This window comes from Anopheles funestus, chromosome 3RL, assembly GCF_943734845.2.
Source record: "Anopheles funestus chromosome 3RL, idAnoFuneDA-416_04, whole genome shotgun sequence".
In the NCBI taxonomy this organism is placed as follows: domain Eukaryota; kingdom Metazoa; phylum Arthropoda; class Insecta; order Diptera; family Culicidae; genus Anopheles; species Anopheles funestus.
Window position 1 is genome coordinate 2,193,454 of NC_064599.1, and position 22,622 is coordinate 2,216,075.

A 22,622-nucleotide genomic window follows, 5' to 3' on the forward strand; every position below is an offset into this window, starting at 1 on the left:
GAAAATTTGACCAAAATTTTTCGTTTTTGCACCAGGGTCGCAGGATCGTCAGGAGGTAGCTCGAACAAATCGACAACTGAAAATTTGACCAAAATTTTTCGTTTTTGCACCAGGGTCGCAGGATCGTCAGGAGGTAGCGCGAACGAATCAAGAACTGAAAATTCGACCAAAATTTTTCGTTGTTGCACCAGGGTCGCAGGATCGTCAGGAGGTAGTACAAACAAATCGACAACTGAAAATTTGATCAAAATTTTTCGTTTTTGCACCAGGGTCGCAGGATCGTCAGGAGGTTGCACGAACGCATAACCGCGACGGTTAAGCAGGGGTGCTCAGTGAGTTGCAGGGTTTTTCGGAAACTTTTATTTTTTTTGTAGTTAAGCAGGGGTACTCAGTGATTTGCAGGGTTTTTCGGAAACTTTTTTTTTATTTTTTTTGTAGTTAAGCAGGGGTACTCAGTGAGTTGCAGGGTTTTTCGGAAACTTTTTTTTTATTTTTTTTGTAGTTTAGCAGGGGTACTCAGTGAGTTGCAGGGTTTTTCGGATACTTTATTTTTATTTTTTTTTGTAGTTAAGCAGGGGTGCTCAGTGAGTTGCAGGGTTTTTCGGAAACTTTTATTTTATTTTTTTTTGTAGTTAAGCAGGGATACTCAGTGAGTTGCATGTTTTTTCAGATACTTTATTTTTTATTTTTTTTTGTAGTTAAGCAGGGGTACTCAGTGAGTTGCAGGGTTTTTCGGAAACTTTTTTTTATTTTTTTTTGTAGTTAAGCAGGGTTACTCAGTGAGTTGCATGTTTTTTTCAGATACTTCATTTTTAATTTTTTTTTTGTAGTTAAGCAGGGGTACTCAGTAGGTTGCAGGGTTTTTCGGAAACTTTTTTTTGTCAACACAATTTCTTTCGACGACTTATTACTCTTTCCAAATTCCGCATTGCTTTTCTTTTATTTTTAAACCTCTTTCTATTCATCTTTCTTTATTGGTTCGTTTTCAACTAGCTGATACGCGTTCAGTTAGCTAATTTTTTGTTGCACAGAAACGTTCACGGGCGTTCTGTCTGTGTTTTGTGCCGTCGTTCGAGTGTTCACTTTACGCGTAAAAAAAATACAAAAATAAAAGTACTAAGGGACGGATTAAATGAAAGGAAATTTTTAAAGAAAACAAAACAGTCGGTACTCTTCCGGGGATGGAAAATCGGCCCTATCGATGTTGATGAAATTCTTTTTTAAGCGCGCAGCTTCTCTACCTTCTTTCTCCTGTCCATCGTTTGGTCAAGTACCTTTCTATTTCGAATCGTTCCTTGTGTAAAAAAAATCTAAAAACTAAAACCTTAACTTTTAGGCAAAATAAAACAATTACAGAAATCCTATCATCCCGCATTCAATATTAACCATTTGTTTTTGTTCCTTCTTTTCCTGTTATGCTACTGCTTCGTTTCGAAGTACCTTAGTGGACGGGTCTCTGCTTGAGTCAAATTATAAGACAAACTTCTTCTTAAACTTAATGCGCATCGTAAACAAAGTGAACAAACGCGCGCGATTAGCGAAATGCAACCGTAGTACAACATTCGAACACGGAATGGCCTTCTGTTTTCTTTTAATCGTTTTGCTTCACCTCTTCTCTCCCTCTCCCTCCTCCTCTCCTTCTCCTGTCTTCCTCCAGCATGTCCGATCTCTGCGTAGGGCTGATAATGATGTCGATTCTGGCCGAGGCAGCGATGGCGTCCTTGCAGGAAACGCGATTTTAACAGTATTTACAGCGGGGCGAACTGGCGCTTGAAGGAATTGAAAGCAATTCGTTTGAACGTGGAGTGCGTCTAGATAAAGAACTCCTTTCGCTTCGTAACCTGGTGGCCCGTCGTCGACTGTACAACCGCCTCGTCCGGATCAAGGGCCGCTTCGGCACCCTTGTCCTCCTGGGTCAAATATTCGCCCTTGTGTCGGTTCATGTACCGTCCGATCAGTATCGCCATGAGTATAAGCAGTAGCAGAATAATAGCCAGCACACCTAAAGAAAGACAAAACAGAAAAACATAGGATATTACAAATACAGTAAACTGGTTGGGTTTCGGGCCGACAAAACTTACTTCCAAGGATGGCCGTATCAGGCCCATACGCATCACGCAGCTTATCCTCATCGATCAGTGGTGGTGGTCGTGTTTCGATCTCAATCGGAGGATGCGTTACCGGCTCCACGCCACAAAAGTCTTCCGTCAACGGTGTACCGAGCGATCGGACGTTAGCGGGCGGACTCTCCTGGAACAGGAACTTCAGCGGATAGATATCGTCGAACTCGACGCGCGAAATACATCCCACAAAACCGTCCTTCATCGATTCATTCTTTCCGATGTACATATACTCCACGTTGTTAAACTGTGCGTCCGCCGAACCCTTGATGTCGAAATGATACTCCTGCGGTTCGTAATTATCCACCGACAGCACTACCGTCGCACCTTGGTTCTTGCGCGAAAAACGCACATCGTGATACTGGCCAAGTCCGAAGTGTTTCACCGGATAGATCAACTCCTGTCGTTCGAAACCAAAATCAAACACCACCTTCAGATGGCCCGAGTTTGACACCATGAGCGTAAGATACTCTTGCGTAATGTTCGAAAACAATCCGAGCAGGAAGCCCTTCGGGTTGGTAGTGGTAAATCCGACACGGATGTGCTCGGATAGCGTCGATCGGAAAGCGCCCTGGAAGTCGTACTTAATCATCGACGATGATCGCATATTTACGCCGATTTCTGTTGATCGAAAGAGCGAAAGTAAATTATTAACTAATGTAACCGATTGCATTTAAAAAGCGGCAATAACACCTACCATCAGCACAGATCGGTCCCTTGAACGAACTCCAGCGGCAATCGCACGAAAATCCATCGTAACGTTCGGTACACGTTCCATTATTGAGGCACGGGTTCGATTCGCACCTTCCAACGCATCCGGGCGATACACCGTACAGTCCACGTTCGGCGTACGATCGTAGATCGACAGGTTCCCCGTTCAACAGCAAAGCCCGTATACAACCGACATATCCATCGCGGTAATCTAACCTTGCACCGATCGTTAGTGTAGAGTTCAGGTGCAGTGCACGAACCGGGCCCGGTGGTTCACGGACTTCCGCTTTAGTCGAACCATCCACCACGAGCCGTGCCTCCTTTCGGTTCCGTTCCACGCTAACCGAATGCCATCGATCGTCGTTCAGTTTGTTGCTCATCTCCACGTACACCTTCTGCGTGCCGGTACCGGCCTGATACTCGAACAGCAGCTTTGTGCCGGCTACAATATCCAACCGGATGAAGTCGGTCGGCCCGCGGGCGTGCAACAGTACCGCATTTTCGATCGTTGTTTTAAACTCAAAGTAAATATCGCCCGAATGGCCCATATCGAACGGTGGCAAATCGATTGTCGCATCCGCAATACGGAACGTTACCTCGTTGCTAAACAAACTGTCGCCCGAGCAGCGCAACGGACCGAGCGTGTACCGTCCGAGCTTCTCATCGACCGGGGTTCCCGTATCGCCGAACCGCAGCCCACGCACGGGCAAATATTCCTTCTCGCGTATATCACCTCCATCTTCCTGCCAGTCGAGACTGTTCGAGTCGCAGTTGCACCATTTGGTGGGATCGATACAGTTACCAACCACGCCACACTGACATTTGCGCGAACCGGGCAATCCGCCCGCCCAATAATCCATCGGTTGATTGTGCCGCGATACCCACCACGCGTACGGTCGGAAGTTATCCGGCTCCGAAGGTGAATTAAACAGGCGCGAAGAACGGCACGCGTACGTTAGCGTTTGCCAGCACTCCGACGAACGGTTCAGCAGCGCCTCTATCTGCGGCAGATCCGCCTCATAGATGATGTTCTGCTCGAATGAGCCCGGTTCCGCGAACCCGTCCACACGCGTCGTATGCTCCGAGCTGTGGCTCAACACCGTCACGACCCGTCCATCCGAGTAGAATTCACACGTCACCGGGAACGGTGCGAGCGGTCCACTACCATCCACATCGATCTCGATACGCTGCCGCTGCTTCACATCGTGCACGTTCTTGAACGCCTGGCACGAAAGGGCATTCATTGGCGTGTGACAAACGGCACCGGCGTAACCCGTGCCCGCACAATCGCACGTAAATTCCATCGACGTTTGCTTACAGATTCCGTTGTGTTTGCAGGGGTTTGGATTGCACCGATCCACCATATGGCAGGCATCGAACAGAATTTCCCCCTTGCAGCAATACTCTTCCTCCTTCCAGTCGGTCGGGATGCGGTAGTTACCATCGATCGCAAACGATCGCATACAGCCAACGAATCCGTCTTTTGTCTTTCCGCCGCCGATATAGTACAACGTTCCTGTCGTTATGTCGATCAATCTGTTGTTGGAGTAAAATTAAAAAACAAACGAACTTTACATTATTACATCGTTCCCAAAACAAAAAAAGGGGCACACAGTTTGCAACAAAAGGCAGCTTCCGTATATGCGCAGGATTCTCGCCCTTCTGTGGCTCATATACGGCTATAACGCGTGGAAAACACTAACTCTTGTAAAACACGCCTATAAACATGCAGTTACCTGGAACTGTCCGTTCTATTTGATTCATTTTCGCCATACGGCAACCTAGATGGAATAGTAACGTGTGCATTTCTTATTGGACAAACCATAACCATTCATCAGACACTAAACGATGGCTTCTCTGTGCACTTACTAAGCTACTACAACTTAAACTGCTTGAATCCTTTCTTCATTTAAACACTCACTTGGTCGTCTCCATTGGTCGATCATCGATGCTCAGCACAAGACTATTCTTCTTGATCGTCAACATCATATGGTGCCAGTTGCCATCGTTAAACTGTTCCTCATAGTTATCCAGTATCGTGCCCGGGTTATGCTCGTAGTTGTCCTCCTTTAGGCGCACCTTCACCTTACCATCCTCCAGGAATACCTGCACGGACCCTTGCAGAAAGTCGTGATGCAACATAAGACCCTTCTCCTCATACGTCCGGAAGGCAAAGCTAACGTTAAACTGCTTCGAGCTGTAGTATCCTTTCAGTTTCGCGTGGGAACTACGCGTCAGGAACGTAACCGGATTGATCGGTGGCTCCGGACAGTTGTAAGTAACGTGCGTCATTCTGTAACGCAAATGTTCACCATCGTAGAACGCATCTTTCATCTCGCGGATAAAATTCGTCGCATTAAAGTGCAGATTCTCGATACAGCCGGTAAAGTTGTGCTGAATGACAAGCCCTTCCTGAAGGTTAGGTACACCGCCGATATAAAACTAAAAGTTGCATGAAAAAAAATGGTGTGTAAAACGGATGTCCATCTCGCGAAGTACAAGAGCATAGAGCTTACCTCGCGATTTAAATTAAGCTTGTCGAATTCGCCCTTAATGCGCCGCTGCACGATCACACGATCGACACTGAAGATGATATCACGCCGATTGCGCGATATTACCACATCGTGCCAAATGTTATCGTCCAGCAGACTGCCCACCGAGAGCGAGGTCATAATCTTCGCGCCCAAATCCACATTCAGCACCATCCGGTTGTCCTTAATCTGGAGCGCAAAGTAATCGCCCTGGGTACCGCGCGAGTACAGCAACACCCCATTCGGGTGGGCAGTTTTGAACCGGAACCGTATCGATTCACGTGTTGCCGCGATCGGATCACGCAGCAGATCGTACCGTACCAGTCCTGTTCCGTTGAAGTAAATGCTTTCCGATTCTGCAATAAAGAGGTGTTTGCTTCGTATTAGTAAGGGGGAATAAGTTCCAAGGATTTTTACCACTTACCATAGCGACAACCGTACAGCTCCGCACGCAGGGAAATTCGGTTCTGCCAGCGTGTCGGATTAACACGCACCCACTGCGCAATGATAGGCACCTCGAATGAGTTCATACGAACGGAATCACCGTCGCGATTACCCTTAAATAGCTGGATCGAGGAAAAGAGAAGCGTATTAATGTACAATTACCATTTTTCCGACCGTTGAGCAACACGGAAACGAACGAAGAACATTGAACGGCGATATTGCGAATGAGTCGTGTCGGAGATTACAAAAATTAAAAGAAAAGGTGTCCTTATCAAGCATTTACGATACGATCGTTACATCGATGTTAAGGTTAATACATTCAGCTAATGTTAGTGACGGCACTACATTCCGCTCATGCTGAGTGGGTTAAAGGGTTTATCGATTATTCTACCAAAAATTGATATCTCCACTGTTAGTTACAGTACACTAATCAAGTTCGGGGGCTAGTTTCAGAATTAAATTCTATAACAAACTAAAGCAAAATTGCCAAGGCACTACTGCCACTTTACATCACCCGGCGTCCGGTGAGTTTAGTCTTCTGTTAGTCCACAAGGAGTTACAAAAAGGAAGGGACATAATTGAATTTAACGACGGTACATCTTTTCTACTAACACAGACATACACGACACAAAAAAAGGAATACGCAGCACAGTTGGTGGACAATGCTCTTCCAGAGAGTGCTGCTGCTAGTACTGCCTGACTTGCCTGCCTTGTCTTGTCTGTAACATCTTCTCCCATCTACTTTACCTGTTCCTCTCCAGTACTGTCGGTGACGGATTTCCACAGTTCACCATCGTCCGAGTACTGGACGATGTACTCCGTCACGCACTCACTCGTTGTCGCACGGCCAGCCGTTGCGATCTTACGGACCATCTTACGCTCACCCATATCGATGGTGAGAAAGTGGAAGTACGTATTCTCGATCGGTGTCCATGCCGACCGGCCTGTGTCCAGCGAGGGTCGCGGGAGAATTAGTAATCGATGCAACAACAACAACAACAACAACGACAACAAAATCCCCAACAAGTGGATTGCAGTTTGTGGTTAGAGTGCGTGTTTTTTTTTGGTAATGTGGTTAAGCAAGCACCACACCACACCGTTACGGTAGTAGAAGGTAGGTGTTAGTTGTGGCGCAATTAGATTTATCCAGTTGCAAGTGTTGATGAAGTCGATGAGAAGGTGTAGGGGTCCCCCGCAGCGTCCATATTTGCATTCCAGTGTTATATGTCGATGCACCGAAAACCCCCCGGGAGAGATCATCATTTGCCACATTCCCATTCGCAAAATGACGCAGCAGTGTAAGAGATGTAAAAGAAAAATGTTATCCAATTAGTTCAAACAGTTTTCGTATTGTATTTGTTTTGCTGTTTAATATTTATCTGAAAGTAAGAATGCAGTGTTTAGTGTCAAATTCAAATTCAATCATCCATTACACCGTTACAAGCACACAAAAACTTGCACAACCAACACGGAAAACATCTATCACCAAACAGCGAAATAAACTATCCTGTGACCCAACACCAGTAGAGATAGAAGTAGAATAGGCAGAGTAGAATAAATAAGCGTTTAGCGTGTGAAGAATGAGTATGTTTGCCACTGAAGGCTTGCGAAAAACGTGGCCCGGAAATGAGCAGCCGGAAGTATGATTATAATTTAAAGAATGGGTTAGAAAAGTCTACGCAAATCTCAGCGACATAGAACACACCACCACGCACAAGACAAGGCTACCAAGAAGAACACCCAATTGCCCATGAAAAAAACCCGTGCCGATGTGAATTAAGCATTAGATGGAGATGGATTAGATGGGTTCCACTGGGGGGACACACGTCACTGTGGGATGCAATCACACTCTGTCTCTTGCAACATCTCTCTTCTCTCTTTCACGCGTCTGTTCTTCGCCCATTCTGCCACGGTGTTTTGGGACGGGTTGGCTGGTGTTACCTTGGTGTTGCCACCCGGCTCCCGATAGTCGATGTAGTCGAGCCCGTTGAAACCATAGCTGATGCTGTACTCGGTCAGATACTCGTTGCTGTGCGGTCGGCCCTGCGTTTCGATGCGGGTTATGTTGCGTACGTCACCCAGATCGATAATGAACTGCTGGTCGAAGTCGGACTGCTGGGCGGTCCAGGAGTAGCCACCTTTAAAGTGATTTCATGGATACAGTGGAGCAAAGAGGGGTTTTAGTACGGGACACGGACACAAATGCCAAAAACGGGCAGATATGGATGGTAAGAAAGAGATGAAGGGCATGCGGTGAACAACGAGCGAACGAAGAAGTCATGGATTTAGGAAAGATTTTTTTAGGCGAATTAACTTTTACAGGTTCTGCAAAACTTCAGACGTGTTCACGCTTTCTCACGCTAAAAGAGAAGTACTTCTAAAATGAAAAAAATACAAGCGGCAGTAGAAACCGACACGGTAAACTTGCGGTCGACAGAAGTATTGAATTTCGTTCCCCTGCTTTTTGAAGATTGATTTGTTTCTCCAAACCAAACTCCCTACACATTTTTTTGGTCGACTCGGCATCGAAGAATACAATACCTTTAAGGGTGGAGCACTCGCAAAGGACCTTTCTTTCCTTTATGATGCAATAACAATAAACCATCCGTAATAAAGCAAACGCTCCCGATGTGCATGTCCGCTGCAAGAAGGAACCTCTTCCCTGGAGCCGATCATCAATGGTAAGCTGTCCTACCCCTTTAAAGGACCCTTCGGTACTGACGACATGCGACAGCTCACCTCTTCCAAAGGTCCCTTCTTTCTGCGTTTTTCCTCACCCAAAAAAAACAGAGAGGAAAAAGAGGTGTAATAAAATTCAGCTCATTTTAGGGAAGAAAACAAACCTCCAAAAACTCTTCAAAAGCCTATCAGGTATCGATATCGGAGCAGTGTCTCGTAGAAGGGTTCTGTACGGTGTAAATTGAAACATAAGTGCACTCAACCGTTACAGAAACTAATTCCGAGGCAAAACTTCGGAAGCAAAACATAATTTGTGGCATTTGTGGCGTCAACAACGTTTGGAAACAATTTTCCAGCAAAGCAGCAAGGGAAACTGGTTGGGTTTGAAAGGGAAAGGGCATGAATAATAATCCACACAGTGTGACGTTTACGGAGTTCCATCGTGATAAAAAGATCATTATTAAAGCGCACCGTGAACGAGCATTAATTTATGTTCCTCGATAAACGATTCGCACGGACCCCTTTTTTCGTCTATAAATTGTTTCTAATAAAATACGCTCTGAGGGAACCAATTCAATTTTTTTTTCTAATTTAAACCCGTTTTCCGGGTCTGAAATATAAACTTTGGCCGGCCCTTGTCACGCCTCATCGAATAAATGCCCGGGTGTTCAATGATGGACTTCAAGAGACGATACTTCAAACTGGGTGTGCATATTTAAAGGACGAACTTGATTGGAAACAGCTGCACCAACGTACATATACACGGCGAGAATAATCAATAGGCGCCATCCGACTGAAGATGTCGCTTCGGATGACCTCCCAACACCAACGGGTGGCAAACTGCCAGATGGCCGTTGTGCAGGGGTTTACCTTTATTTTGTGCCCAACAATTCGAGCAGTTTTGTAGAATGAGTTTGTTTCTCGCCCGCATTTAAAGAGTCATGTAAGGCACCACACATTGCATACCATACGCGATCGTTCTCACCTGATAAGAACCAAATACGGTGTTCCACATTCTTTTCGCTCTATTCAAATGCACATCAGCAGCTCATTTCCCAGGCTGGGCAAAGCTTGCTGTGTGCTGCGAATGGGGGGAAGATAGAGATCTTGCCACCTGCCACAAAAAGAAAGAATAATTGTGGAACCTGTGCAAACTTCACGCAAATAATGTGCGCGCTTTACGGAACGATTTTTCTATCAAACTACCAACTCACCACCAACGAAAACCCAATTGCGTGACGTACCGAATTAACGGTTTGCCTACAGCAGTATGAGCGTTTAGCAAACATTTAAACGTTTCCTTTTTTCTCCATCGGATGGGTCGCTTCTTGTTTGGAGGAGTTGAAGCGTAACCACCAAAACAGACAGCGGACGACGACAGCATGTCATAAAGCCACCATCGCCACATGATTGAGTTTGGTTGTCATGCGAAAGGTGCGCAAATCTATTATGGATCCAACAGAGCCTGTGGCTAAACAAACGGAATTCCTTACTCTAGACAAAGATAAAGCACCACCAGTGTCCCTAGTGGTGCTGATATCTTGAAGTTGCGATCCAATGCGGCGAAAACTTTGGCTACTTTAGGCTTTCGTTTCTATCCTCGCGTGATGTTACTGTCAGACTGGTACAATTTATTGCCAGAACTCCGTTTTTTTACCTCCCCCCAGAACAGTCCTTCCTTTCTCGCATTAGTTTTGCATTTTTCTATTTGATGTAATTCGAACGAATAGAACTATACGACGACGACGATGAACATTTCTTTCTGGGTCAGGCTTGTTGTCAAGGCGGGAAAGTTCGTTTACCTTCTTATAGCCTAAATTCTTGTATTTTATCATCAAAAATAAATTTCCTTATGTAAATGGCTAGCAGCCAATGGCCGTACAAATGTTAAATTTTGGCTCACGTGTATATACCTATCGACTAAATACCTTTTCGTACCCTTTTCTTCCATCACCAGCTATTTTTTTGTGAATAAAATCTCAACAAATTTTTTTCTACTTTGATTTCTTATACTCCTTGCTTATAATACCCTCGCAATAATTCTCATCAATTGCCAGCAGCGGCCTGTGACCTTCGACTAGTGCTTTAAAATCGATCAGTTCGAAACAGTTACCGCTCAGATCTTGCTGCGTGGGGACATTTTCCAGCGATACCGCAACACAATGATCCCGATCGATCAGCGACTCCTCGAAGCGCCAATTACCCATCGGTTCCGAATTGACGCGCAGTGTCGTATCACATACGACTCGATCCCGCGCCAACACCTCTGACTGTATCCGGAAGCTAATCTTCCTCAGATCGACCGTAATGCCCACACCAACATTCTTCACGTAGCTCTCCTTCAGGCACCAGTTACGCATGAACGCTTCCAGCTGTGCATTATCATCGGTACGTCCGCGTATGTATCGCCACTCGTCATCGGAAAAGTTGCGCGTCATCAGGCGGAAAAACTCGTCCAACGGTTTGCCGCCACCGTACTCGATCTTCATAACATCGACCCCTATCTTGGGGATGGGTGTGTCGCCAGTGCACGTAACGTTCGACTTCACACTGGTTGCCATACCGGCCAGTACGGCGTACCGACCCTGATGCGATACGTTGAAATCCACCGCCACGCCCTCGTTCTTTAGGAACGGTTTGCCTTTCGAATCGCGCTCAAACTTGATCTCGTCGTACGCCAGATCCGTGGCCAGCTGGACGAACCGACGCATCATCAAACGCCCGATGAGGGATGCATTGAAATCGTCACGAAACACGAACCGCTGCAAGGTGTTCTTTTCCTCGGGTTGTATGCAGGACGTCGCTAGCAGCAGATCCGCCAAACTAGGTCGCCAGCCAGCGAGGTCAAATGCCCAGCGAACGTGACCCCCATTCCGTAGCGACATACTGGCGGAGACGTATGGATGACACACCGAGTACAAGCGCCTCACTAACACGCACACACGTTGCAAGAGATTCTCGGATGCACAAATATTCAGATTCCTACACGCAGCTTCCGACGGTCAGCATCGTTTGCCTCCTCCGGTCAGCACTTTTTTATCTGTTTACAGCATATTTTCTATCAACAAAACTCAGCCAGGAACGTGTTGTTTTTGTTTATTTTTCTATATTTCCTTTCGTTAAGTGTCGGGCACGTTTGACGTTTGCTTCGTTCAGAGTTTATGCCAACAATTTCGCCCAGTTTCGCCCGATTTCGCCCCAAATCTTTTCATTGCGTTAAATATTTCAATTTAAAATATTTTTACAATCGCTACATTGTAAATTTACCCAAAAAAACAAAACTGTCGAATATTTAACAATAAATTCGTACTATTTGTAGCGTTCTAGCACCAACACTCTCGTTGTGGGTACAGTGCGGAACATATATTCTGGTGCCGTACAGTGTTGAATCTGGAACCAGTATTTTAAAAAGGGGACTCCACACATGATTCGGCATATATAACCGTTATTTACGCGTGTTTTTTACACCCTTCGTTGATAATAATTAAAGCTCATGTAATACGCGTGGTCAAGCCACAAAAGCGCATACACGCGTTTAGACACATATAAGGGTAGCAACAGCATGTCGTAGGCACAAAACAAACTCCCAAACATTATCACCCCTTGACCCCTATTTGTGCTGCAGTTTTCTGAAGCGCTTTTTTTTCAAATGTTTTAGGCTAAATTGAAGTAACATCTTAAAGCCATTGCAAGCCTGACCTGACCTTAATCTGATGAGAAGATTTAAGGATAGCACGACGACCGGGGTTTGTTTTCAGCCCCGCGCTAAACTGTCACACATTATCGGTGGGGGTGTCTTTTGTTAATTAATTCACCTACACAAGCTGAACTACTCCACCTCTTGCTTGCGAGGAGTCGTAGGATATGGCGTAGAAATAGATACACTTGACTAGGCCGCAATCAGGGTATAATGACGGCACGAGCATAACGTCGAACATGGCTGTGACTTTCATCGTCCGTAGCTGATGTATCAGTTTCATCCCAGCCCCAAACCACCTCGACCGTTCAGCCGTAAAAATGGCCATCCAGAAGGGAAGGAGGACATGTTTACGCAGGATACAACTGTACGCGAGACCATCCTTGCCGAGTGAGTACACAGAGTCATTCACGGAACGCGTGTTCGCGTACGCGAGCAGGAAGAAAAAGAAACTTTTCCATCAAATATGACTCACTGTGTGTATCACATTTAAGACAAATTTACATAATAACCTGTGTCTTGCACGCTCAGTAGAGGCGCCTTACCTGGACACATCGAACCGTACGAGGTTTGTTGTTCGTTCGGTGGAAAATTGTGCTAATTTAAGGGTAAAACCACACCCCGCCAACGCGATTGGTAGCGATGTTTTGTCAATTGTAACACGCGCTCCACTCTAACCCACTTACTCGGTTTAGTAGTAAAATTCGGTCGTTTCCTAAGGTTTCCTTTTGGGTAAACAGTGGTAAACGACCCGAAGCGGGTTAGAAGCAAAAGCACGACTAATGTTACATCCGAACCGAGCAATGGTGCATATTCGTAGGATGGTGGTTCTATTTTTGTTTGCCGGTTTGTCACATGAACCCTGAGAACTTCATTCCGCGGGCAGGCTGACTATCGCGGCTAGTATGAGATATTTATCATTAAATAGACATCCCTTTTAGCGATGAGAATAACAACACTCTTTTTAGTGAGTCAATTCAGAGTGAATGAGTCGTTATTAGGAGTCAGCTCGTTTAACGACTTATTTCGGAGCAATAAAAAACACCAGCCATAAATCTCCTAAGGCTATAGCCTTACTTTTTTTTTTGAGTAATTTCGCTAAAATTTAAAAATTGATATATTTTATTGCGAATTTGTTGCAATAAGTTTCATTTCACTCAAATAATGCTTTAAATTAGAAAAAGCATAAAAAATAAGAAAAAAATTAAAAAAATATTTTCAACTCGAAAATTTCATAAGGGGTACCCCTTGCCATTTTTTTGAGCAAATTAGCAAAATTTAAAAAATTGTTTTATTTTCATGCGAAATTGTTACAATAAGTTTCTTTTCACTCAAATAATGCTTTAAATTAAAAAAAGCATACAAAAAATTAAAAAAATCAAAAAAATCTATACATTTACCAATCTCCAAGGCTCATTTTTGCACCAAGTTTTGCCTATAACTCGGTTGGTATCCAACGGATCGCCAATCTTTGCCCGTGGACGCTAGATGGCATCAATGGCTACATTTTCTTCTTTGACGGCCATGCCCTCGGATGTCTCTGGCAGGAGTTATTCGAGGAACCAATTTCCATACCCTGTTTGAGAAAATGTAAAATTTTCCTCATTTTTGCACCAAGTTTTGTCTATAACTCGGTCGGTATCCAACGGATCGCCAATCTTTGCCTGTGGTCGCTAGATGGCACCAATGGCTACATTTTCTTCTTGGACGGCCATGCCCTCAGATGTCTGTGCCAGCAGTTATTCGAGGAACCAAATTCCATACCATTTTTTGAGTAATTTAGCAAAATGTAAAAAATTGATATATTTTAATGCGAAATTGTTACAATAAGTTTCTTTTCACTCAAATAATGTTTTAAAAGAAAAAAAGAATAAAAAATAACAAAAAAATAAAAAAAATATTTTCAACTCGAAAATTTCATAAGGGGTACCCCTTGCCATTTTTTTGAGCAAATTAGCAAAATTTAGAAATTTGTTTCATTTTCATGCGAAATTGTTACAATAAGTTTCTTTTCACTCAAATAATGCTTTAAATTAAAAAAAGCATACAAAAAATTAAAATAATCCAAAAAAATCTATAAATTTGTCAATCCACTAAGGCTCATTTTCGCACCAAATTTTGCCTATAACTCGGTCGGTATCAAACGGATCTCCAATCTTTGCCTGTGGTCGATAGATGACATCAATGGCTACATTTTCTTCGTGGACGGCCATGCCCTCAGATGTCTGTGCCAGAAGTTATTCGAGGAACCAAATTCCATACCATTTTTTGAGTAATTTCGCAAAATGTAAAAAATTGATATATTTTAATGCGAATTAGTTGCAATAAGTATCTTTTCACTCAAATAATGTTTTACAAGAAGAAAAGAATAAAAAATAACAAAAAAATAAAAAAAAATATTTTCAACTCGAAAATTTCATAAGGGGTACCCCTTGCCATTTTTTTGAGCAAATTAGCAAAATTTAAAAAATTGTTTCATTTTCATGCGAAATTGTTACAATAAGTTTCTTTTCACTCAAATAATGCTGTAAATTGAGAAAAGAATAAAAAATAATAAAAAAAACATTTTTTCCGCACATTTTCGTTTCAACTCACGTATTTGCTCCTTTTGCAACTCGACTCACCACGGCTCATGAGTGTAAGCATAATTGCCCAAAACGCTACATCTTCAAAGATATTTACTTTAACGGATATTGGATAACCTACTAAACAGATTGAAGCCACTTAAAATACAATTTCATATTTAGAATAGATCTCTCAATTCCACCCTAACAAAGTAGATACTCTTTCCTTCCTTTCTATTCCCCGTTGAGGGCAATTAGATTATCTAATCAAGATCTGTCGAGTGAAGCGTTTCCAACACAACTCGTCTCGTCGTGTAGAACTCGCAACAACAACAACAAAAAACCAGAGTCTCATTAGCATATGGACGTAAAAATTTGGAACGTATGTACAGTACGTACGTTACATCTTTCTCTCCCAAACAGCTCTCGTTTCAAACGGATCGGACACATCTCGTCGTGTCTGTTTTTCCTGCACTTTTCTGCAGCTACATATTCGCACCGGTTGGAACACAGTTTCCCCTACGTGAGAGTCAACGTCAGTTATGAGTTTTATTCCCTGTCCTTCATGTTCATGTTGCAAAGCAGTGACGCGATGATGAACCACGGTGACACATCCAATCATTGACGTAGTATGCCAACGTACGTATCCCTCACGTCACTCCAGAGCGTCGCCATTGTGTCCAATAATTATAACCCCATGGAAAGTGAGAAACGGTAACCAATAGTTTGTCTGGCGGTCATTGCAGCGGAACTAAAAACCGGATCAACAACAGACTGCGCTCTTGATGATGTGGGCGATAATGAGCTGCATGGGTTGTGCAATTGCATTTGCAACTACACCCCAAAGTACGCCGTACGAAGCAACGGGGAACTATCCAGCTGTGCAACGGTAGTTACCATTTTCAATCAGCCATAAAAAACTGGAGAAAAACGCACCTCCGCACAACCATATGGTGGTTTAGAAATGCACAACTTTAGTTCACAGATAGGTTACTTCAAACAAAAAAAATCCGATCACAACATGAGCAGAAGATACGTGAAATGGTGACACTAATGTTGCTGATTACTACTCCTTATATCCCAGTACAATTTTATTTGTTTTCCAACAAATTTACACCACCAAAAAAGATGGACCATATGGGAGAGGCACCGTACAAGCAAAGTTGTACGATGTTCAATACTTTTAACGACGCGACGCGAGAAGAGCGATGAAATGGCAATAAAAAGTAATTTGCCGGAAAGAGGAGGTCAAGTTTTACGCATTGAGCGACCGTTGGAAGCAAAATGAAAACGGCATTTAACTCATTTTCAGAGGGTTTAAAAATAAATTACGATAAGATTCAAAACTCACTGACTGCCAAGGACGACCTCACAGTAATGCATATGAGGTTGTGGCGTTTTTTTTTCACCACCTATTCCTCTGCGTGTTTAGTGCACGTCACATAAATATTTCCAAACAAAAACACCACACCGGAAGAGGATAGGGAGGAAAAAAGGGAAGGGAGCAGAAATAAAACAGTGGCAAATTTTACAAGAAACACACGGAAAATGCAAACAAAAACACAACACGCAAACACTGCCATACACACACACACACACACACACACACATGAACACATTTGAGAAAAAGTACACTCGGAAGAAGGAAAAATGGAAGAAAAGGAAGAGGGAGGGGATGCGTGGGGAGCGGAGGGAAAATCGAAATAAAACTTCACAAAAGCAAACACAGCACATAAATCATCAACGAATATGCAATACACTGGATGGAATTGGGAATGTGTAAAAAAATATGCCCCCCGTATGGAAGATACACAAGACGTTATAGTTCCGAATTCCGGTTCTGAAAATCACGAGTAATCAGTGAGAAAATAATATCAAGGCAACGACATTATCATTTCTATTTGAAAACCGATCGAGGAAAGACGTGCGAATTAGATAAAGTGAAAAATGACGTTAGAAAGATCTTGAATATTGTATATGTATGTATGGAACTTCAGGAAGACATGAGGAACCTTCAAAGTGGACTGAAACAGGTGCATGATTTTAATCAGGTTTCCTCACAGTGGAGTGACGATGGAAACATCATCGATGGATTGACAGCAACCAGGCCAGATCTTTGATCGGCCAGGCTTGAAGGGTATTCAACACCAATCATCATGTACTTACCGTTTAAACGGGCATTTTCCGGGCCTCGTTCACGCAGCTGGGAAGTAGCCGATAGGACGGCGTGCTCTAGCAGAGGTTCGTTGCAGTCATACTCGGAATAGGACTCTTTTTGATAATATTCTGAAAAGAAGAAATGAACACAAATGTCAGAGACGTTGGAAATATGTATGAAGTTCTCTTCCGAAGTTGCGAAATTGTGCGGAATTGGCAACCATCAGATCGTAATTTTGTCTTCTGATTTTTCTCGCTGTTGGAACTGCTATTGGTGCCAAGAAATGGAATATATGATAACCAAAGGTCGTTCAAACGGAACTAGTGACCACTGTTATCCTCAATCCTTCAATTACTCAACACCCGTATGGATGTTCGTTTCGACTTTCTCTAGTTAGGTTTTTCGGCTAATACAGCAAAAGCCCGCATTTTCACTCATTTACCAACCATAGCCAACGTATCACTTTAGCCTAAACAAACGCATTAACCTTCATCCGAGCTAATGGACAAACAATAACTTCCAAAAGCCACCTTTACCCGGTTGATGCTCAGCTTCCTGTGCCATAATGCGATTTCCGACATCCTTTTTAATCGCTTCCGTAGTGCCACGTAGCGTTGTGCTGGTGGTTTAGCGTGATTGGATCATAGAAGAGATCGAACAACCACTATCGAACTGTGGATGATAATAAATAGCGTAAAATTCGCCGTTTTGTGCCTCTCCAGAACTCATCTCTTGTCGTTCGTTTCGTTGTAATTAAAAACAGATTTTCCACCCGATCAACGATACTGACTGACGGAGGGAAATTCAATCATTCCTTCCGGTTTGATCATAATCGTAAAGTGAGTTTATTAAACGCACTAGAGCAGAAGCGTCAGTGCACATTCTTGGCTGCTTTTTGGACGAGTCGCGACATAGACAAACCGAAGGGAATGATAGTTTCTCTTGGCGTATTAGGGGAAAATGGGGGTTAATAAATTTTACGCTATTGTTTTTCTCCCTTTTCCCTTTTTGCTGTTGTAAGTAGGTTTTGATGGTTTATCGAGGAAAACTAGTTTGCCACAAAACGAAGGCGAGGCCTTTCGATGTTGAGAAAAGAACGTTCAGGAAAGCAGGAAAAACACATCAAGTGGCGCTTCGGGGTGTTATCTCGTTTGATGTTTTTTTGTTGTTTGTTCTAAGAGAACAAAATCAATCCCTTTCGGTGGATCGATTGAAGCCTTGTAAAAACAAAATACAACCCATTTCGTAGCATAATGGAGAAAATAAAGCACTCACGAAAGTATGAACATTTCCTACCCAGTAAAGTGTTTTGGGTTGCGATGCTTTAACAGAGCTCTTTGTCGTCCTTGTGCGACAATGTGCGAATTGGGCTTTCCTTCTTGCAGTTAAAATACCAAACCCCCACCTTGAATATTGGGTGATAGCTAAGACCCCTTCGAACGCATTTTTACCCTTATGGTTTTGCCCTACTCTGCGGGAAATATGACAAATAAATCACAATGCTTCTCGTCACGGGGTGGATGGTACCCCTCGAAATGCTGTTGGTCACCGGTTATTACTAAACTGAAGAACCATACACATAGGTGTCTATTGAATCCCGTCCTGGGGTGGAGTTCTGCGCTTATATGCGTAATATCCCAAGGCTACTTTTAGTGGCCACAGAAGTGCAAACAGAACGAAAGCGACCGTTACCTTCTGTTGGTGTACAAAAAAAGGGTCGTTGAAGGGAAATGGTAAAAAATTGCTCTTAAATACCAGGAGCTGCAATGGCGAGAATGTGTAATGAGAGAGAAATGGCCATCTGGAAGTGGTTTTATCGCCATCAAAGTGATCGTTTTCTTCTAGACTCTTGGAAAGTACTGCAAAAATACCCACTCACGTCACGCCGATGCATTTTGAAACTGATCCAATAATTTTACACTAAAGCAAATCTTCACTTCAGACACTCTTTCTCAAGATTTGTCTGCATTTTTTTTTTTTTGACAAATTCTATAACGTCTGTACCAGGAAAAACGATGCACGAAATGAATATTTAACTGCATACGAAAACCATGACCAGAGACAACGAAAGTATGGTTTTGCGGCATTTAGCAACAAATCAAGCAGTCCAAACTGGGGCACAGAACCTTGGGCTGCGAACAAATTCTTGGCAGTTTCAGTAATGCTGGTCCCATGCAAGGGTTGAAAGGGTGCAGAACGTTTGCTTTAGAACAACAAGCGACCGGAACCAACTAAGGCTGACAGAATAAACGAATGTCCCGAGAGTGTTTACACATGCACAATGCCAGAGGGAAGTTTCAATCCCTTCTGGTCTTTGGTAGGAGAAGCTGCAACACCAAAACCAATGGATATCGGCAATCGATTTAGGGTAACGGCTGATGTGATTGGCAGCTTGTGAGGTGACAAATTGATTGGAATCTTAAATTCTTAAATCATTTATTTGCTGACAAGATCTGCACCAAATGTGATCATTCTTCTTTGCACTCTTTGAAGTTGAAGCGTGCTTTTGAAATAAAAAAACTTTCGGCTATTTATGATCTGTATTTAGTGACAATAAATAGAAATTTGCATTAGGAGCAATTCTATTCGACATCAGATGATGCAATAGAAGAGAACCCTACCACAAAAGACAGACAGGAAACAAGTAAATCAATAATTGGATGGATTCCAGAACAAAATTTCCGCACAAGTATTTAAGAACTGACGTTAGCAAAAGTAGTAAAAAAAACCCACAAAGTACGATAGTTAGCTACTGATGAGTAAAGTTCTTCACCGCCGCCTGCTGACGCATCAAAAATAAATCTCTATTGACAGTTTTGGCAAATCGTTACATGATGATTAATCCCCATTGGAAATAGCAAACAGCTGTTCCAATTCTCACCAACCACCTCGAATCTAACATCCAAAAGCAAAGGTGATTAATATGCGTTTCATTTGTAAGAACAAATGCAAAACATCATGTTTTCCCGTCATTGCGGAGTTCTTGAATTTTTTCTTATTTTTGTTGTTGTCTTTTTCACTGCAGACGCGTGTCAAACGTCGATTTTGGACATGCACGAACACAAGGAGACAAAAAGAAAACTTCCGACCTACAGCTACACAACCGATTTCAGTAAGCAAGCATGACTATCTCGGACGCCACTAGGTATACAAATCCGTCTGACTTTAGAATCCGATGCGGGAATAAAAAACAAAACCTCGAACATCGCAACACGGGACACGTGCGACAGATTAATTCCCGTGTGACGGTACGCACTCACTTTTTTTTGGCGAAATATCAGTGCCGTTTGTGCAATTCGTGCACACGACGAAAGATATTTTATTGATTTTCCACGTACCGGCAAAATAGGAAAACTCATCTTCACTACCATCTCTCGATAGCAAAAGGGGGAGTTTTCCCATTGCTCTTTTCACCGGAAAACCGGCTGCCGGCCGGATTCTGTAGCCGGTATATTTGTTCTGCTCGCTTGTTCCCCCTTTGCGGAACATGCGCCATTCGGCGAAGAACATGATGGTGCAACACACATAAATGAATGAAGAACCATCAACAGTGGCCCTCAGTGCGCAGCATCCGAATCCGTAAGTTTTGACAGCTACCAGACGCCTCTTCCGGGATCCGGGCAGCGCTGCCAGTTCAGGGCAAGGTGGGAAACAGCGTCCAGAGTCGATCCCAACACGTGCTCTGCTTACGAGACCGTGCGTCTGGCTCGATGGGGTGGTTGATTTAACAACACTCAATGTTCGAATGAGTCAGATCCGTTGCGGGCGGTACGAAAAAGGGACCAGAAAGGTATGACTTCGTAGACTGACAAGTGTCTTTTCCATTTAAAAACAATTAAGAACGTACCGTTCCTGTGTGGGTGTGTGTGCATATGTTTGGTACCTTTGAACAAAACGAATCATTAGGGGAATGAGAGCTGAAGTCTTGAGGATATATTTTACAACTAGGCGACAAAAATGTTCCACTCTTTAGCCACGACCACCAGACACGGGGGACAATATTTCATCTGCTATTTTAAGCATTTCCATTTCAAAGTTGTTCTGTTGTTTTTGTGCTGTTGTTGTTGTGACCATACAGATCTCCCACCCACTTTGCATAGAACATTTGTTTGCACTTTAGATCATTCACAATTTTCCAGCATTGTTCTATAAGTAATTTCAATGAGATGGCCCCACAATTGAATTAACCTGTTGTCGGTTTTGTTGACCAAGAAAAAAAAACAGCATACCTCACACAACAACACGGTGAGCGATACACGCCCATAAAAGCCTCACGACGACTACTACGATCGGTGATCGCGGCACACACGTAACAACGCAACCACCCGTCCGACGCATTCCGTTGACAGTTGTGAGTCATCCATTGATTCACGCGCGCAACTTAAACAATACAAGCACACCTTGCGAATGCAGTTGCTGGGGAGTGTGTGTTTGCGATAAGATAAACGCATGCACTCTTGCCAAACTGCATTGCCGAATGGATGTTGCACCGTGTGGTGCATTATTTACAAACATTGTACGTCTTTGAATGATAGATCTTCTCCTTGGATCAAAGAGGAAACTAGATGGCAGGTTGTAAATAGTGTCCATTCGATGAAAAGGTGGTGTGTTGGTGTGGTCGCGCAAGACGACCGTTACTTTTGTTCACGTTCACCTCACGCACACACACACACACGCATCGACTCGAGCGAAGACACATCGCGTGCCGCCGAGTTCTTGAAAAGCGCAACAGAATAACCAGTGTGGACTCTGGCGGAGAGTATGGGTGCCGATGGGCAAGCGACGTAACGAAATAGACGCGGTATTCTGTCAGGTGAATAGGTGGATAGCGCCTCGAACCAACACAACTACAACCGTACCTCGAACCAACTCCCAAACTCGGTTCGGATATATAGTAAAAACTAGCTTATGTGAAGTAGTTTTTCAATAGCTTACCTGCGGAAGTTATGCTGGCAGTGACGAAAAGTAACCAGACAATTCGATGAAGCGGCAATCCGCCTAATGATTTTGTCATTTTTTACGTTCCCGTTTCTTTCTAGACCGCAGACATTAGGAATGTGTTAAATGCCACACTACGGACCAACAATGGATTTCTCCGTACTACGATTTCTTCCTTGCTTGTAAAGGGTGCGATTTGATGGCTTCTACTTCTTCACACTGTCACCAAAAAAAAACTACACATTCACTCACACGCACAACGAATAGCGTTCCCGCGTGTCGCAAAGGCAGCTTCGTTTGAGGAAAACAGTATTTCTATGAAAACCGGCCAATCGTACACAATGGAAAATGCAAGTTAAAACAACTGTACAGACACACACACACACTAACTCACACCCATACGCACAACGAAACGGGTTTTAGAGAAAACAGCGGTTAGCAATGTTGCACAATGGCGTGAAAATACACACATACACACGCACAACCACTTTTCGCTGCTTACGCCGTAGAATGTAGTTTATTTCTATTATTCTGTCGTTTCTTTTAGTGTGCACACCTTAACAGGACCAACACTTGCTGCTGCTGTTACTTTGAACAAACACTACACAACTGCAGCACACAGCTACACGCGAGAGCACGAGAAACGTACGTCCGCACGCCTCGAAGAGTAAGCAAGGAATGCTGAAGTTGTGTTGTGCTCACTACACGCACCCTTCATATGGTACGTTGCAGTGACGCGCCTGTTTGACAGTTGTTTGACAGTATCCCACTGTCCATCAC

The 22,622-nt window shown here is 43.6% G+C and overlaps 3 protein-coding genes across 11 annotated transcripts in view; all 3 read right to left on the minus strand.

Annotated features, from left to right (window-relative positions):
- Positions 1-22,622, minus strand: part of LOC125771157 (protein yellow-like) — a 486,298-nt gene that overhangs the window by 53,200 nt on the left and 410,476 nt on the right. The window contains exon 1 of one of the 5 annotated variants that reach the window (XM_049441537.1): positions 21,568-21,571. The exons of the other annotated variants lie outside the window; for them this stretch is intronic. The gene's annotated coding sequence lies outside the window, so the exon portion shown is untranslated. Of the gene's footprint in view, positions 1-21,567; positions 21,572-22,622 lie in introns of those variants that run through there. 5 annotated transcript variants of the gene reach the window in all.
- Positions 922-22,521, minus strand: LOC125771131 (neurexin-4). Of its 5 annotated transcripts, XM_049441467.1 has the most exons (11): positions 22,399-22,516; positions 21,840-22,157; positions 16,913-17,032; positions 7,748-7,944; positions 5,787-5,928; positions 5,348-5,718; positions 4,753-5,273; positions 4,568-4,612; positions 2,818-4,367; positions 2,082-2,741; positions 922-2,002 (listed from the first exon to the last, which is right to left on the minus strand). In XM_049441467.1, exons 2-11 carry the CDS (start codon positions 21,916-21,918, stop codon positions 1,812-1,814), a joined length of 3,876 nt encoding a protein of 1,291 aa, XP_049297424.1. In that variant the 5' UTR covers positions 21,919-22,157; positions 22,399-22,516; the 3' UTR covers positions 922-1,811. The 5 variants fall into 5 exon arrangements, with proteins under 5 accessions (XP_049297424.1, XP_049297423.1, XP_049297426.1 ...); XM_049441466.1 differs by lacking the exon at positions 7,748-7,944 and adding an exon at positions 6,554-6,750 and having other exon boundaries at positions 21,840-22,521; XM_049441469.1 differs by lacking the exons at positions 4,568-4,612; positions 7,748-7,944 and adding an exon at positions 6,554-6,750 and having other exon boundaries at positions 21,840-22,519.
- LOC125771179 (L-aminoadipate-semialdehyde dehydrogenase-phosphopantetheinyl transferase) lies at positions 10,471-13,268 on the minus strand. Its single transcript, XM_049441569.1, has one exon. It carries the CDS (start codon positions 11,368-11,370, stop codon positions 10,480-10,482), a length of 891 nt encoding a protein of 296 aa, XP_049297526.1. The 5' UTR covers positions 11,371-13,268; the 3' UTR covers positions 10,471-10,479.